At 57.5% G+C, this 18,408-nt stretch overlaps 1 protein-coding gene across 2 annotated transcripts in view; it reads right to left on the bottom strand.

Moving 5' to 3' along the window:
- Window positions 1-16,628, bottom strand: part of PHACTR3 (phosphatase and actin regulator 3) — a 210,244-nt gene extending 193,616 nt beyond the window's left edge. Inside the window, exon 1 of one of the 2 annotated variants that reach the window (XM_077873771.1) lies at window positions 16,085-16,628. In XM_077873771.1, coding sequence (XP_077729897.1) covers window positions 16,085-16,202 — 118 coding nt within the window. In that variant the 5' untranslated portion in view covers window positions 16,203-16,628. Of the gene's footprint in view, window positions 1-13,247; window positions 13,272-16,084 lie in introns of those variants that run through there. The other variant, XM_077873773.1, reaches the window with a different exon arrangement.
- Between the last annotated feature and the right edge of the window lie 1,780 nt (window positions 16,629-18,408).

The following is an 18,408-nucleotide window of genomic DNA, read 5'->3' as shown; positions in this document are numbered from 1 at the left end:
ACGGCAGTCCAGACGGCTGAGACAGAAGCCAGACCCACAAGTCATACCGTGTTGCTTCTGCTACACCCTGTGGGTCCAAGCAAGTGACCGGGGACACCAGGGGGAGCTGGAGACGGCCGCCCTCCAGATGGGGGACACGGCAAAGTGACACTGCAACCAGGGTGTGGTGGCAGGTAATGGCTGGGGCCTCCTTTGGAAACAGTTTGAGTCACATTGTCGTCCTCTTTTCCCAGGTGAAGGGGGGCCCAGGGAAGTCCAGCAACTGACCTGAGGTCTCCCAGACTTAGGACTTGAGGCTGCACAACCTGACCCAGCATCCCGCTCCCCTCGGCACCACCCCCCAGAGTCTGAGTTCTGACCCAGATGGAGCCCCCGGTGTGGCCAGCACAATGCTCAGCCTCGCTGCAGGGGGCCAGGGACTCTGTCGGGCTGCCCCCCGCCCCCCGCTGGCAGTGCTACGCCCAGGCCGTAGGTGGACAGGCAGCTGGCTGGCTGCTCAGGGTCCCCCGACGTCACACGAGACAGGGAAGAGCCTGGGTGACATTTGAAGTCACTCCCGGAGGCCCACACCCAGACTGCGAAGGAAAGCACGGGCCTCCGTTTGCACGTCAGCATGATCTTGTTCCCCACCCGCCCGGCTTACACGTCCAGGTCCCTCTTGGCAGCTGCCCCGCTCTGTCTCCTAAAGTTGAGCTCCAACCTCCCCTTCCCCAAATCGCTCACCTCAATCCTCCCCATCTGAGGGCACAGGCCACGCACCTCGGTGTCCCTCCCATTCCCCTCCCCTGCCGCGCACCCAGGGCTCACCCTGCGCATCCCACGTCCACCTACGTGTCCCCGTCACTTCCTCTCAGGTAACGACCTCCCACAGGCTCAGGCTGCACCACCCCCCGTCTCCCCCCCCCACCCCGACCCCGGTGCTCACACTCGACACCCCCTTCCGCCACAGGGCCGCCACACGCTGCTCCCTCGGCCTGGAACAGCCACCTGCGACTTCTGGCTCCTTCCCTCGTTCCCTTCAGATTCCACATCCATCCCCCAGACCCAGCTTGAAGAGGGGAAAGCAAGGCGGAGAAGGGGAAGAGGCTAAGGCAATACCGCAGAGCAGTCTTCTGACAGCACGTGCCAAAGCTCGCGGGGCTGCCTCGGGGAGGAGGACCGGGAGCACGGGTGACACCCGTTTCCAGTAATCGAGGAAGGGCCCGTACGGGAGACAGCGCCCCACAGGACACCCCGCATCGCTCTGGGCCGACCAGGACCACGCGGCGCGCGCATGACCACAGGGTCCCCACCCCGCGGGGGGAAACGGAGGCTGGGACAGGAGGAGCGGGCACTGGCCAGACCCCGCCGGCCCGCACTGGCGACCTGCCCCCTCCGTGTCCGGCCTCGCGGGTTTCTCTACATTTACAGGTACAGCGTTTCCAGCTTTAAACACCTGTTTGTTTTTCACAAAGCGCTCTCTGCTCCCCCCGCCCCCCGGAAACACCCCCCTTCCCTTCTCTGCCCGGACTTCCGGGGCGGGGATGCGCGTGGGTTACTGTCCCGAGGCCTTCCCAGCACAGTGGAGTGCCGCCCCCCCAGACTCCGCCGGGGGACCCAGGGGACCCGGGGGAGCTGCCAGCCGCAGGGCGCCTCGCCTTCACCGCCACCGGCGACAGTCCTGCGCCCAGGTCACCCGCCTCTCGGGAAGTGGAGGTCACGGTTTCCACGCACGAAGGAGGGCAGAGCACCAGCTGATGCCCAGGCACCTGCGAGGCCAGCGGGGGGCGCCGGGTGGGGGTGCGGGCTCCAGCCATCTGCAGGAACGTGGGACCATTGGACGGGGGGCCGGGCCCGGTCCCCTCCTGCCTGACGCCTCATCCCATGATGAGGAGGGGGCGCCCAGGTGCCTCGGTCAGGGGGGGAGCATCCAACTCTTGATTGTGGATCAGGTGATGATCCCAGGGTCCTGAGATGGAGCCCCTCGTGGGGAACCTGCGCTCGCTCGCGGGGAGTCCACTGGAGACTCCCCTCCCTCCCCTCTGCTGTGCACGCAGGCGCTCATGCTCACTCTCCAAAATAAATAGTTTAAACAAAAACAAATAAATAAAATAAATGTTAAAAACATGTGAGGAGTTACAGCAGTTAGCTCAACGCGCACACACCATATCCGTGCACACATACACACACGTGCACACACGTGTGCCAGGACTCCCTCCCCCAACAATTTTTGCCAAAAGTAAGCGCGAGAAGCTATGTGAGCGTTATCGCCTGGAAGACAGATGGCACGCTGCCCTTCAAAGAGCTGCTGGGGAGGGTCCCCCACCACTGCCTCTTCTTTTCGGGGAGGCAGGAGGGAGGAGCAGCGGGTGGGGGGGAGGGAGACAAGGAAGGAAGGACAAAGGGGAACAAAGGGAGGGAGGGAGGGGGAGGAGGGAGACCCTACCCCTCAGTCCTCCGGGCCCGCCCACCTTCTTTCCCCTCAGCACCCAGCACGGGCGCCACCCACCAAAGCCCTGGACCTCAGGGTGCAGGGGCCTGTGCTCAGCACCCGGTGCACAGGCAGCGGGGGAGAAAGGCCGCTGGGAGAAACACGTGGAGGGGCTCTGGATGGTGCGTGGCGGTGAATACGGACTCACAGGTCCCTCGTCGCAGGGGCAGGGAGGGGGGAGGACGGGTGGCACAGGGCAGGTGCCCCCATCACGCTCCCAGCCCCAATGCTGGGATGGTCCCCAAGCTCCCCAAAGGCGACAGGGACCCCACAGTGGTGCCCCCCATCCCCTCAGTGAGGCCTGATTCTGGGCCCCCACCCACGGGAGGACAGAGCCCTCTCAGGAGAAACCCCAGGGAAGTCACGTCTGCCTGCAGCCAGGGTCCCTCACCAACACCCCACAGGGGTCTGCTAGCCGGAGGGAAAAGCAGGCTGGAAACGCGAAGTCTTCACAGGCCCTGAGAATTGCCTGTCAGCCCCTCTCTCCCTGGCACGCAGGCGCACACGCGTGTGCACACACGGACGCCCCGGCCCCCCCTCCAGGCACCTCCCTCCCTCCTCCACACCATCCCACCACACTCCCCACTCCTCCCCACCCTCCAGCACCCCTCGAGCTCCCTCCCACCTCTGGGCCTTTGCATGGGCCATCTTCTCCACCCAGAAAACCCTGCCCTTCCCACTTGGGCGGGTTCGCTCCATCCCACCTTCTGGGCCTTGACTCAAGTGACACCTTGTCCGAGCTCCCCCAGCCTGTAGGCCCCTTCTCAGCACCAGGGCGGCCCCATCCTGGTGAGACTAGCGTTCATCTATGGGATAACCCGGTCCCAGCCCGCCCCCCCGGGCTACACGACAGGGACGGGGCAAGGCCTCTGCTGACCGTCTGTCCCCATGCCTGCCATCACACCTGGCCTAAGAGAAGGCACTCGGTTTGGCCCATGGGAGGAAGGAAGGCAGGGAGGTGGAGGGGGCACCCTGCTTGCAATGAGCCACCTGGTGTCGTCATGCGTGTGCTCCGTGCCTCTTCTCTTCCCAAGCGGGGCTCTCCCTCTCTGTGGGGAGAAGCCCTCTTACACCCTCTCTGCAGTGAGTGATGGCCCACCCCATGAAATGTTCGGTCACTGGGCTCCTGGGTGCCAGTGGGAGAAACGCCCTGTGCCCCCAGCCAAAGGGTTTGCCAAGCAAGATGCAACGTCAGCTCCGCCCAGGGTCGGAAAAAGGAACCAGAAAAACAAGATGAGTGACTGGAGCCTCTATTTCCCTGAGAGAACAGCTGCTCCAGGCTAATGTCCTCTTGGAATAAATTGTCATTAGTTCATTTAAAAAAACAACACAGAGACTAATTATTAACAAATTTGTAGGCTTCTTTTTAGCAAGGCGTACCACCAATAAGTTGTGCTCTGAGCAGCTGCCCTTTACACCTGCTCATCTATCTGCTCCAGGAATCTCCAAAAAGTCAAGACCATTCGCCCCGAAGTCCTCATGCCCCGTTGTGGCTGTTCTTTGCTAGGGGGGCTTTTCCCCCCTCAATCCTACTCTCCCTTATGGGTCCCTGCAAGTAGGAAGAAGGAGCTGCAGGGTGTCAGTACCATACACTCAAGATAAAGCCAGTGTTCAGGGGACGTCCACACCGAGCAGGACCGGAGTTCTGGAGCTGCGAACACAACGGTGGACAACACAAATCCTGACAGAAAAAAGGTACAAATATAGTTCCCAGAAAGTGGGAAAAGCTGGAAAAATATTAGAGTCGTCACCAGTGTTTGCAGTAATGACCTTAAGAAAAAGGTGAGCTCCCGGGGGGACACAGAGAGAGGGGCCTGTGCCCCCACCGCACGGGCTGCCGGACGAGCAGAAGCACAAAGCGGTGCTTGGAATGTTCCATGTTTGTGTGACAAAACGTCCCCCACTACTCACCCTCCCACTCGAGCACTATGACAAAATAATAAATTATCCCTCAATCTTCCGTTGCTTCATATTAAGGCCGAACCAGCTACCCAGGAGGACTGGGGGCAGGAAAACACAAGAGGAGCAGGAGGGCCCGGCTGTCCCCATGCCCGCTCCTGGGCCCAAGGCCAACCCCAAGCATCAGCCCAGCACGCTCACGGCGTCATCCCAGCTGGGGCTGTGACTCAGCCTTCGACCTTGGCCTTCGACCTGGGTCTGTTACACTGCCGCAGCCCAGCCCCCCAGCTAGGAAGAGGGGCACAGGGCCTGCAGAGGAATGAAGGGTCAAGCAGGGACGAGGGTGGGGAGGTGAGAAGGGATGCCTGATGTCGCCTGGCGGTGCTGACCTCAAGCCAGGAGGGACTCTTCTGGCAACATCGTGAGGGCACCAGTGGGAGACATGGGAGTCAGGGCCTCGATACTGCACAGGATCAGAGCCCCCCACTGTCACTGGCCAAAATGCCCAGGAGCCACCAAGAGGCCTTGGGTGGAAGCTTCTCCGTAGCGACAGGCATTGTGCTCCATGCTTTATAGAGGCCAACCCACCCCCGATCCTCATGACCACCCTTCACGGTAGACACTGCTACAAGTAATCCTCATTTTACAGATGGGGAAACCGAGCCTCAGAGGCGTCAAGTGGCTCTGTCCAAGTCATGCAGACCCAGGAAGTGTGACACCAGAGAGTCCACGTCCCTGCCAGCTCCCCCCTCCAGACCTTGTCTGTCGGCCTCCCTACGTCAGGCCTGCCTTGTTAGAGGCAGCGGGAGACGCCTCGTCTCTGGGAGCTCGTGGTCTAGGAGGAGAAGGGAGCCTCCTGTGCGCACTGCACCGCGGCCCCAGTTCTCCACCCCTGCTGTATCTGCTGTGACTTGCCTGCTCCTCCCACCGAGGGGGGTTCATTTCCCTCTCCTTGGCCTTCGACTGCACGTGTGCCCGCTCTCATAGACTGAGGCAGAAATGCAGGCCCTGGACACTAAGAGGCTCCGTGCATCTCCCCCGCTGCCACAAGACGGCACTGCTGGGTCCATGGAGGGTGAGGTACATGCAGAGAAGGGGCGCTAGCTGAGCCAGCCTCGATCCTCGACCCCCCAGCCTGCAGGCACCTGCCTGCGCTCCCTGCTGCAGACGCTGATCGCTAGTAGGGGATGAACTAGATATAACACAGAAGGGGACAAACTTGAGAGGTCTGGTGCTTGGGACACGGGGACCCCATCATCGTCCTTGTTGATGTGGTAGGCCGCTAGTCAAACCGTGAGCTTCCAGGATGGGCAATACTTCTTTACACGCCCCCACACACACCTTGCTCCCTGCACACCGCAGGGCCGACTGTGTCAGCAGATGAATACCAACCAGAGTCACAAGCCCTGGATGATAATCTATGGCATTTCCCCATTTCCCTGAAACCGACACCACCTTTATGACCTTTGCTGTGTCTGGGTCTCCTCATGTTTCAATGTCTGACCCCAGCTACTTGATTCATGGTTTAAGGTCATCTTCTTCTGTATGTAAATAAATCTGGTTTAAAGGAAGATCATAGACGACCACTCTCTATGGAGAATCCATATCCCCCACCGTACCCGGAGTCTAACAAGAAAACACAGAATGTGGGGCAGAGCCAGGTGACCCCGGCACAGCAGCACCCAGGTGCTGAGACATCCTGATGCTCGCGAGCACTCAGGAGCCTTGCACGGGAGACCCTGCTGACAAATGTGCCAAGGTCAGCAACAACCTGACTCATGTGACTGCAGAACAGTCATCCCCGAATTAACATTGCCCGAGACGATGTTTTCCTGCCAAAGGGAAGCAAAAGGATAATTTCTGGCACCTCTCTCTGACTTTATTCAAATCCCCTGAGCCAGTGATTACAACAAGGCAAAAAATTTTTCTGCACATGGGTACAAACTTCCAAGAAGTAGTGGGACCAAAAAAGTAAAGTAGTAACACAACTCATCAGTAAGAGTATTGAGACAGATGGTGCCTTTAACAAAGTGTTACATTTAAAACAACTGCATAGGGCAGCCCGGGGCGGGGGGGGTTCGGGGGGGGGGGTTCAGCTTCTCAGCGCCGCCTTTAGCCCAGGGCGTGATCCTGGGGACCAGGGATCGAGTCCCACGTCGGGCTCCCTGCATGGAGCCTGCTTCTCCCTCTGCCTGTGTCTCTGCCTCTCTCTCTGTCTCTCTCATGAATAAATAAAATCATAAATAAATAAATAAATAAATAAATAAATAAATAAATAAATAAAATTAAACCACTGCATAACAATGTGTAATAAGTACATTTAGTAAGTCAGGTGGCCATAGCTCTGTCCTCCACCTGGGTCTTGGCAGATTCATTTTGTGACCGTCCACTCATGTCAGGCTACTTGTGCCGTGCCCATTAGGTAAGGTGCATTGCCAAACTACCCACCCAGTGACTTGCTCTAACAAACAGAGACGCCGCCCCAGCCCGTTAAAGATGAAACGTTCGATGACTCCGCCGACAGCGGATTCTCTGCCACCACCTTGCCTGACTTTCAATAAATAAATGTCATCCCGGTGGCCATTCTGGTTAAATGGCCTGGGAAATAAGTGGAAGAGTATGTCTGCGTCTGTGTGTTTATGCCACTACAGATACACATACACCTGTCGATGGGTCGCCGGAGCCAGGAAAGGGATGGAACCCAGGTACCTGTTCATCTAAGAGACCGGAGCCTTCAGGTGAGGTGTATGAAGGAGCCAGCACTGATGGGTGGGGCAGGCCGTGGGCGGGGCATCAGGCTCCCTGGATTCAAGCTCTCCCCCGCCACCCCTCCCTGCATCTGTGCCCAGGGGTGGGATACTGGGCGCCCCCAGCCCTCCCCAGCCCTGCTGAGCCACCTCAAGGGCTTAGAAGGAGATGAAAGGGAAGATAGCATGATGGCCCCGTGTGGAACACAGAGTTGACAACAGGCACATTTTCACTCCAGCTATCAATAATTTACCAGACTGTCAGCTCCGTGAAGGCCAGTGACCTTGTCAGTCTCGTACCCTGGATAAATATTATCAAATAAAATTTGGATGGACATAATGTTCAGGCTGAGATCACACATCTTAGTCCAACCTTTAATTTCTTGGTAAAGAAATGTCATGAAACATGATAATTGCTTCAGCCTCCCGGAGATTCCTTCTACATATTTTTCAAAGGGCAGCCTGCAGGCCACATGCAGCCCCAGATGCGCTTGGTTTGGGTTGGGATTTTGTTTGTTTTTAGGTTGGCGTGGCAGGACTGCAGCTGATTACCTATAGCCAGTCTGACTATCCCCTTCTTTTCCCATTAGGGGTAACCAGGCATCTATCCAAAACAAACAACCACAAACCAAACAAAACCCACATTTCCGAGCCCCCAGCAGTTGCCAGTGGCAATCCGAAGCCCTTCTGGCCAAGGAGGTATAAGTGGGTGTCCCTGGGTGGGGCTCCCAGGAAGGCAGCATCATGACTCAGCAGGTGGACACCCCTCAACCTGTCACCAATCCCTTCTTCCTGCCCATAAGGTGTATCTGCTGCTAGAGGTATAGCAACCAGCCTGTAACCAGCAGCTAGCAAGAGAGTCACAGAGCCTTGGACCCTGCAACCAGGTGTGCCACCCGCCCTTCCGTAAGAGAAAACACCGATCTTATTTTAGCCACTACTTAGCTTTCCTATTACATGAAGCCAAACCAATCCCTAACTGATGAACTTGGTAATATTTAAAAATCACATTTCACATTAAAAACCTGGATGTCCAGACTCTGGATATAAATAGGGTGATCTGGTAATGATGTTCCCGCATGGTCCTAACTGGGTCTATGCAAGCACTGTGCTCCCTGACTCACCTGCTTGCCATGGTGCGACCCCTGTAGATCCCGTGGCTCACACCCCATATGAAACGATTTTATAAGACATGGAATAGCTCCCACCTTGCAGATTCAAAATAATAAATCCTAAATCCTCTGATATCCATTGGTTATGTTCACACTTTATCCTCTTGCCTCTCTCCCTGTAACAATTTATGTCCAGCCCATAAATGACAGTCTGGTTGAAGCACCGGTGGGGTGTCCAGAACATTCCCACCCTCCACTTCCTCATGGGCAGCTGCACCTGGTATGACCATCCGCAGCCTGAAGTGTTACAGTGGCTCAGCTGTGTCCCTCCAGAAGGTGCCCTTCCCCAGAAGAGCCCGCCAGGCAGACTCACAAAAGTGAAACAATCCCCTCCCCACCAAATACACATTCAGGTCTTATTTCAAGATCGCCAAAATGCTGTCCCAGAATTATAGCACCAGAATTGGTAACTGGGAGAAGGTGAGGGGGCTCTGGATGGACTGCAGAGTGAGCAGGGGGCTGGCAGGTAGCTGGGGAGCAGCGTCTGAGCAGAAGGATCTGCTGGACAGGAAGGAAGCAGGGTCTGAGGAGGAGGATCTGGGGCTGGACAGGGAGGAAGCAGCATCTGAGAAGGAGGATCTGGATCAGACAGGAAGGAAGCAGTGTCTGAGAAGGAGGGTCTGGGACTGGACAGGGAGGAAGCAGCTTCTGAGGAGGAGTATCTGGGCTGGACAGGGAGGAAGCAGCATCTGAGGAGGAGTATCTGAGCCTGACAAGAAGGAAGCAGCGTCTGAGGAGGAGTACCTGGGCTGAACAGGGAGGAAGCATGTGGGTAGACCAGAATCTGAATCAGAACCAGAATCTCCTCCTCTTTCTTATTACTATTTCCTAAGAATGGATGCTGAGACCCTCCGGGGCCCCGAGTCCTGAGGAACCCCTGCTGGGTCAATATGGGCTTACCCACATTCACACATGGGGAGGCTGACAGCTTGGCCTCCACATGCACCCAGTTTTAGGAGGGGTTGCAAATGGCCCCAGGAGCTGTCCCTCCTACACCTCTCCACTCTCATCACAGGGCCCTCTGCCCCCTGACTTTATTCATAGAAGACGAAATGATCTCGAGGTGATCAGAGAATGTCTGAGGGGACATTTGCCTCCTTGGAGCTATGAAACCAGTGACCAGTGTCTCAAAATTTACTCACTTTAATAGACAGTAGCTCACTAAGCCTCACCTGCCAGGAGTTAGGGACAATATTACCACTACGTGACATAAGGGAAATGGATGTTTGGAGAGGTGAGGTGACTTGCCCAAAGTCACTTAGCCTGTATGCAGCAGAGCCAGGACTTTGACCCATCCATCCAGCTCCAGACTGTGTATGTCTGGAGGTCACTGCTCTCTCAACCAAAGAGAACCGTCCAGCAAGCACCAAACATGCGATACTTAAGTTTCTCTGCGGAAGCTCACTGAGTTGAAATAAATTAATCTTGTGTGGATAAGAAATGGTGTCTGTTTGAACGTCCTCCCCTTAAGAACATGAGAAGATCAGACTGAAGGAGGCCCAAGAAGAGCTCTGGACCATGATGATCCCACTCTGGTGAACTAAGTCAACAAACATTCACTGGGAAACGACTAAGTGCGGCACAACCAGGAAGACGATGGACAAGGCCCTGCCCTCAGGGGGTCTGCAGTCCGGAGCAGTGCTGTCCAACACTGTGGGGATGGAATGTTCTAGATCTACACTATCCAGTATGGAAGCCACCAGCCCCATGTGGCCTTTGAGTTCTTAAAATGTAGTCGGTGCGACTGAGGAAGGGAAATTTTCATTTTAATTTCTTTAACTCAGATTTAAATGGCTACGGGTAGCTAGGGACTGCTGCGCTGGACGGCGCTGTCTAGAGGGCGCGACATCAACTAGCTTGTCAGATTCACCAGTGAGACCATCCCGAAGAGTGATCGGCAAGGTGATCAAGAGGGGCGCAGGGTGGAGCGGGGCAAGCCGGGCCCCTGATCTCGGTGGTGACCTTCCCGTGCTCACGGCCTTCTGTGTGGCATCGGGTGAGAAGGGGGCAGGGAACTGCACCTTCACAGGTAGCCGGTGGTTTCCTGTAACGAGTGTGCAGCACTTCTATCGTCGGAGAGAAAGCTCTGAAGTTTCTAAACTCTGTATCTTTTTAAAGCATCCAGCTTTTACATTTAATAAGCCCAAAGAAGCCGGCAAGGTAATTACCGCCTAGCTCTGCTGCTAATTAAGGCGTGTGGACACTGTGCCAAGGGCCACCGGGAGATCCCCAGGACTCGCACTGGGGAGCAGGGCACAGGAGCACGGGGCCCTGCAGGAACCGCCCAGATGAAGGGGACGCGTCCCCCTCATCCTTGTCACCGCCTGGCCGTGGAGCTGCAGCAAAGGACAGACCAGACCCTGTTGACATTCTGGGAAACCTCCCGCCCTGCCGCGGGACCAGGAAGGGGGAAGAGAAGACTGAGGCTCAGGACCGAGGGTCCAGCAGGGGGGAGGGGAGAGGCGTGCTGGCAGGAGAGGAAGCAGCCCCATGGAGCACGGGGTGCCCAGCTGTCTGCAGGAGGGGTGACACACCTGGCAAGGGGCCAGCGTGGGCCACCGAGCAGGAGGGCAGGGAGGGAGGTGTCTCTGTGTCCATCCATCTGCAGCTCAGGAGGGCACATGTGGGTCCAAAAGGCTTCTCTCTCTCCAGGCAAGAGGGCGGAAGTAGACCTGCCCCTGCAGGAGGATGCAGCTGCTGGCCTCTTGGCCACCCTTTGGCTGTGCCCGAGCTGCTTTTCCACGGGGCCGGTCCAGCTGGCCAGCCACAAGCCCCATCAGCTAAGGCACTGGGGCCTGGTGCTCACACCCATTCCTTCCACAAATGCTCACTGGAGCCTCCTGCATGTGAGGTCCATGCTGGATTCCGGGCCTAGAGGGGGGCAGGCCACACAGATGTCAGACCCGGAGACCCCAAGCAGCAATGAGCGCCATGAGCAAATCAGAACTGAGGGACAAGATCAGGGGTTGGCTGGGGCAGGATGTCTACTTCAGTCTAACCAGGTGAACGAGGAAGGCGTTCTGAAGGGGTGGTAACAGCCCAAGACCTGAAGGATGGGAAGGGGACAGCAGGACACAGAGGTCTTGGCACTCAGGAGTCAAGACAGGGCAGGGCAGGGCCCATGCAGACACTCACATGGACACGGACACGTGGATGGGGACACACGTGCATAAGTGGCCTGCAGAGAGATGGAGGCCGCGGCGCCAGGCTTCCTGGGATGAGCTCCCCTGAACCCAGCAGCACCCGCGTGTCTTGTTGGAAATGCACGTTACCAGGGCCCACCACCGGCATGCTGGATCAGAAACACTGGAGGCGGGGTTTCAACAAGCCTTCCAGGTGACTGACACACGGCCAGGTTTCAGAATGATGATCTACACCCACAGCTCTCCAGGGAGACTGCCCCGAGAGGACACCTGGCAAGGTCTGAAGACATTTTTGGTTGTCACAACTAGGGGCTGCGGAGCTCCTGTCATCTAGCAGATAGAGGCCAGGGATGCTGCTAACCAGTCTGCATACGGTACACACAATGGCCCCTACTGCAGAGTGACCGGCCATGAATGTCAACAGTGCCAAGTCTGAGAAATCCTGCCCTAACCCAAGGTCCCCACCTGCTTGGCCCGCCAGAGCAGAATCTTTTTTTTTTTTTTTTTTTTTTTAATTTTTATTTATTTATGATAGTCACACAGAGAGAGAGAGAGGCAGAGACACAGGCAGAAGGAGAGGCAGAGACACAGGCAGAGGGAGAAGCAGGCTCCATGCACCGGGAGCCTGACGTGGGATTCGATCCCGGGTCTCCAGGATCGCGCCCTGGGCCAAAGGCAGGCGCTAAACCCCTGCGCCACCCAGGGATCCCAGAGCAGAATCTTTACCAAGGGAAATGGCCAGGCCTCATAGAAATGTTTTAAAAGGTATCCCAGGCAGCTCTCAGCCCAGCCTCTGGTCCTGCATGTAGGAACCGCCGAGGCACCCAGAGGGACTCAGAGTGGAAGAAGAAGGCAGCACAGGCTCTGCCCGGACCCCAAGGTGCCCTGCTGGGAAGAGAGGAAGAAGCTGGGTGAGCAGGGAGCCAGGAGAGCGAAAAGCAGAGTCCGAGGGAAGAGAGGGTCAGAAAGAGGAAGGAGGGACAAGACAAGGACAGTGGGGGGACGAGACAGGGCAGGCCGAGCAGGTGGCGCACACTGGGCAAGGAGGTCCCAGACCACCTTCTCTGGGCCCCGGGATCGTGCCAGGGCAGGCGCCTGGCACGGAGGGGCCGAAAGAGGCCGGAGAGCAAAGTGGAAGTCGCTGTGAGCAGGAACTCCTAGGAAGGAGGAGGTCATGGGTGCACTGCCTTCCCTTGTTAAAAGCTCAATTTTGGGAGAAGTCCTCCCATGCCCGTGGGTAGAGAGAAGGGGTTTACAGAGAGGAGTCTTGCAAAGATGCAGACAGAATCATTAACGCAGCAATGATGCGGAGAGCGAGGAAGGAGAGGCCCTCGGGGAAAACCGCTCATCCTGCCACGCCGTCCCTGGTCATGGACGTGGCCACTGAGAGATTTAATGCACTAATAAGGCCACAAAAAGCTGCTCAAGCTCACTAGCAATCAAGGAGCCACAAATTAACACACTGAGCCACCATTTGTCACTCTCTGTGCGAGAAAAGGAGATTGATGAGCTCAGACGTTGGCAACCCATCAGAGAAAGGGCACTCTCGGAGATTCTGGAAAGAATGTCAATGGGTACGTTTTCCAGGGTGCAATATCATAAAAAGAAAATGCGGGTCCCCTGTGACCCAGACATTCCACAAGATGAGACACACCCTATGGGAAATTTACTCATGAGCGCAAGGAGCCTTGGCCTGGGTCACCACAGCCAGGTTGACTGTGATGGGTAAAAACTGGAAACCACGCAAATACATAAAACAAAAACTATTCCCTGGAATACTATGCACATATTAAGAGAGAGGGAGATGGAAACATACCCTGGGACGAGACCTCCAAGACCCGGTGTGAGTAGGAACGCAAGTCGAAGAACCTTACACACAGCGTTTTCCTAAAGACTTTGTCCAAGAACACGTAGCTATAAACCTGCGGGAAAGGTCCAGAGGAGCTCCTCTAAGCCCATCACAGAGGTAACGATGGAGAGACGGGTAGTTTACCTTTCCGAGAATATTCTGGGTTTTTACTAAGAGCACAGTGGTGCATTAAAAATGCATTCGGGGGCACCTGGGTGGCTCAGTCCATTAAGCATCCAACTCTTGATCTCAGCTCACGTCTTGATCTCAGGGTCGTGAGTTCAAGCCCCAAGCCGGGCTCACGCTGGGCATGGTGCCTACTTTAAAAAAACGCACTTGGGGAGCGAGGGCAAACGCAATCTTGGGCTGTCTTACAAAAATATTGAGTCCAGACGAAAGGAGGCAACTCCTTTCCTTGACTTTTACTGGGTTATTCCACAGCTGGTACACCAGCTCCGACTTTCAGGGGTAGGTCTTTAGAGCAGCAGGAGGACAAATGAAGAGGTCCTGAAGGGAGGGCAAGATGAGGGCTGGGACTTTTCAGACCTACTGAAGAAGACTCGGATCGGTGTGATGACTGCCCTAAAATAGCAGGCTCTCTGAAACCCCCAGTAACACGCACCATGAGAAGGTCCCACCAGGACTGATGGCTCGAAGGCTCCAAGGGGCCATGTGGAGAATTTTTAAATAGGTCTGCCCAAAGAGGAGCATGCACTGCCCCCAGAAAGAAGTGAGTCCCCCATCCAAAGAGGTATGCAAGCACGGTGCCGAGCCGACCAGGCAAGGCAGTTATAGAAAATGCTCCCCTCGTCCACCCTTCCTGCTTCAAGCTCCCGGGCTGCTTCCAACTTGAAGATTCTGATTTTCTTTCTGCCAGAACTCCTCTGCTTAACACAATCCATAAATACTTAATTGCTTGGTATCTTTAGCAAGGTTCTACGACTCACCGAATTGTACACGCTTAGACTTTGCACCTCAGACATCTGCTCTCAGGATCCCATTTTGACCGCGCGAGCCAGAGGCTAACTCGGGCGCTTGCCCTCCCACGGCATCATGTAATCACCCAAGCCCTTCCACCTCTCCCTGGTGGACTGGCACCAGCCACCTGCCGAGCCCTCTGTTCCCACCCACGGAGGCATCAACTCACAGACAGCCAAAAAGCTAAATCCTCCATAATTTCCGTTTCAAGTTTGCTTCCTTTTACTGCCAGGGAGACAAAAGGAGCTGGGAAGGATTCTCTCGTGACGAGCCACTCAACTTCCATAATTGGAACAATCATGGATGTGCATCTCCAACACAGAGAAAACCAATCCATCATGGAGAGCTGCGGGCTTAATCCCCGATTCCTAATAAAAGGATTAATTAAAGCCTTAAGGGTCGGCTTACGGCAGGCTCGGCTTCAAACTCCAAGGAAAATTAACTTGCCCTCCCAGATGTAGAAAAGCCCGGGATTTCCTCGGCTGGTACCTTAGTTTGACCAAGTGACACAGTGTCAACAGTCCTAACAAAGAAATCTTACAAGCCTTGCATGGGTTTATTGTTTAAAATTTCAAATTGGGGCCCTGATGCCCACAGAGCTGCCTTTAATAGGTCCTTCTTTGTAGCGAGGGAGTAAGGCTCCTGTGTGTTCCCGGGAAGTGAAGGAATCCCTCCCCACAAAGCCTGCCTTCACCCCGGCCCCAGGGATTATCTGGCTTCTGATGCCCACCATTTCCCGCGATCAAGTCCCCATCTGGGGCTGGTGCATCCGGAGAGAATAAGTCCTCTAAGGACGGTGAGGGCGACTTATCGTTAAAACATCATCTAATGAGGTGGGGGGGGGGGGGACTGTGCTTCTGGAAGGTAGGAAATCGAGTCCAGTGGCTTGATACCAAAACACCCAGCTTTGATTTCTTTTTTTGAACCCTACATTTCAGAAGCTTCAGACTTCTCTCTGTGAAGTGAAAATTGCCTTCTGGTGGAGAAAGGTTTTAATGATCACTTTGCTTCCTGCGTCTCCATGGTGACAGGCCCCGCGCAGCTCACCCCCCTCCTGCTTTATTAGGCCTTTCTTCCTCTCTGGAAAGTAATCAATCAAGCCCTATAGACGCCTTTGTAACCAGATTTATCACCTCCACCATCGCCGCGGCCGCGGGGGCGGGGGAGCGGGCAGAGTGCACGCCCCGTCGTCGCCCAGGCGGGCTGGGTGCGGGCGCACGCCCCGGGGCTCCCCGCCCCAGCTCCGCGGGCGCACCTGCCGCGAGGGGCGGGCGCGCCCAGGTGCGCGGGGCCTGGGGGAGTCGGGCGCCCCGCGGAAGGCCCTGCGCGCTGCGGCCCCGGAGCGCTGCGCCCCCCATCCCCGGCCGCCCCGGAGCTCTGCGCCCCCCATCCCCGGCCGCCCCGGAGCGCTGCGCCCCCCATCCCCGGCCGCCCCGGAGCGCTGCGCCCCCCCATCCCCGCCGCCCCGGAGCGCTGCGCCCCCCATCCCCGGCGGCCCCGGAGCTCGGAGCCCGCGCTGGCGGAGGCGGCCACGAGTCTGCGTCTCTCGCCCCGGCTGCTCGGGCCCCGCCGCAGGGCAGCCCCGCGGAGGGGGCGCCGCAGCCCGGCCGCCTGCACCGAGGGCCGAGGCGGAGCGCCCGGGAGCCCGGAGCTTCCCCGGACAAAGGCTCCGCGGCGCCCCGGCCGCGCTCCCGGGGACGCGGACGGCGGGGCCCGAGCGCCCGGGTCCGGCGCGGCTCCCCGGCTGCGGAGCGCGGAGCGCGGACGAGCCCGGCGCCACCTGCCCCCCGCCCGCCCACCTGCCCGGCCCCTCGCCCGGCCGTTACCTGGGTTCTCCCCGGCGTCGGCGGAGGAGGCGGCCGAGGAGTCGGTGAGGACGCTGGGGTCACTCTGCGAGCGGCCCCGCGACACGAGGCAGCCGCTCCCGTCCTCGGACGCGGCCATCGGGCCTGGCCGGCGCGGGGGCAAGTTGGAGCGAGCCGCGTGGAATCAGAGCATCCGAGGCGGCCAAGGTCACGGGCGCGGGGGCTGGAGGGGGCGTCGTTTTAAAAAAGGAAAATCAAAAAGGGCAGGGAAAGGGAAGGAGCCCGGGGACCACGCCAGGCGGGCTTCAGGGCGCAGAGACAATGGCCTCGCGGCTGCAGCCAGGCGCATCCCGGCGCGCGCGGCCTCGCTCTGCTATTTATTCGTGTTTATTCCCATTCTTCAGTCTATATTCCAGGCCAAAAAAAAAAAAAAAGTTGAACCAGGAAATAAAAAGTTTTTCTTGCCAGTGTTTATTGCGTGCTTGGGGCAGGGGGTGATGTCCAGGAATTTCTGGGGGCGCTCCCTCCCCCCACCCCACCCCCCACCCCCCCGGAAAAAAAAGGGAAAAAGGAAAATCTTTGCTCTTGCAATTGCTTTAATCTGAAAGCTGTTCTTGGAGCATCTGTTGGAAAACATTAGGATTCTCCCATCATGCCATGCGAGAGGAGCATGACGTCACGAGAGAGGGGAGTGAGAGCCAGCGTGGTGATGGGGAGGGGTCTCAAATACCTGGGCTGCCTGCCGCGTGCCTGCCTGCCCGAGGGAGGTGGGGGCCGATCGGGAGTTATGAACTGCCCACCCCCACCCCCGCAGCGCTCGAGAAGCAAGAAGGCTCCCAGTCCCATTTCTCCCCTCCCCAGTGGGAGGGGAGGAGACCCTGAGGCTCCCTCCCTTGGAGGCAGGGCCTAATCTCCCCAGCGGCTCCAGGCAGCTGGTTTCCAGGGACCTGTCTCTCTCGGGGTAATGGAGGCCAGTAGGTCCTGCTGCCCAGACTCCACCATGGGGGGTGGGGGCCGGACAGGGGTGCCCTCCAGAGCTCTAGCCCCGCAACCTTAACCCCCTCCCCACTGCCCAGCCCTGCTTCCTCCAGGCCCTTAGCCCCTTGCCTGGGAGGAATCAGGCAGGAGGGGCACTGGGTGCCTTCTAGGGAGGCTTCCCCCAGATGCCTCGATAGAGCTGATGGGCTAGGCAGCGAAGGTGACACCCCCGAGGGCTGCCACTTACAGAGGTGCCCTCCAAAGTGCTAATGAGCAATTCTCACCATTCAGAGAGTGGTGTAGGGGAAGCACAGGCAACCCCAGTGTCTCCAGCTAAGGCCTAGGGGACAGGAAGGATAAGGAAAAGAGGAAAGCCCAGTAAATGGCTGGGCCACAGGGACGGGGGGAGGCTGCTCCCACCTAAAACTCACTGCGCACAGAGGCGGTGCACAGAAGCTGCAGTGGTGTGACCCCCTCTCACAGACAGCGCCGGATTGGGGGGGCAGGTCCGCTGTTGAGATCAGAGGAGGAGCTAGCCTGGGTCCCGCAGCTGGCGAGGGCAGAGCAGGGACTGGGACTTGCCAAGGGGGCTGTTCCTCAGGACCTAAAGAAGGGCTGGGGTGTAGGGGGAGCACCCTGGCAGCATAGAAGAAGTGGGGAAGTAACATGGGCACTCCTTCCACGCACAGCTTTGGGCTGTCAGCAGCAACCAGCTCCGGGGAAAGCGTGCATGCACGTGTGTGTCTGTGTGTGTGTGTGTGTGTGTGCGCGTGCATTCATTCATTCATTCATTCCAATAATCCGCAGAGTCTAGCATGTGCCGGGTACCACATCAGGCATTACAGATGCAACAGGGAACAAATGCAGAAACAACCCCCACAATGGGTCTTCCAGGATTGGAGGGGAGGGTAGAGCTGAGAATGGTCACCAACAAACCAGGAGATGTCCCCCCAAAACAGGCACAGTTAATGATACCATGAAACAAAGAGGAAACGGGGAGGACATTTTCTGCAATACTTTTGATCCCCATGGAAATGTGCCCGATGGGGATGTGCCCAGCTCTGGGCTGAGCACTTCACTCGGGGGATCAGTTCTTCCTCACGATGCCTAAGGAGCTGCGGGCAACTGGAGTCCCCACCTGAGACGTGAGGGCAAGGCAGAGGGGTGAGCGGCCTGCCCGGGTCACAGGCCAGGACCAGCAGGGCCGAGGCTTCTGGCCCTGTAGTCTCTCCAAATGAGTCCTCTGGAGCCCCCGGAGAGCCAGCCCTGCCCCCCCGCCCCCCTGCAGACTCTGGAACCTCCACTAAGCACACCATCAACACCTCCCACATGGAGATGAGGGAGCCAGCGCAGGAACAGACATGGAC

This window comes from Canis aureus, chromosome 26, assembly GCF_053574225.1.
Source record: "Canis aureus isolate CA01 chromosome 26, VMU_Caureus_v.1.0, whole genome shotgun sequence".
In the NCBI taxonomy this organism is placed as follows: Eukaryota; Metazoa; Chordata; class Mammalia; order Carnivora; family Canidae; genus Canis; species Canis aureus.
Note: the sequence above shows the minus strand (reverse complement) of the source record. Positions and strands in the feature narration are given on the sequence as shown.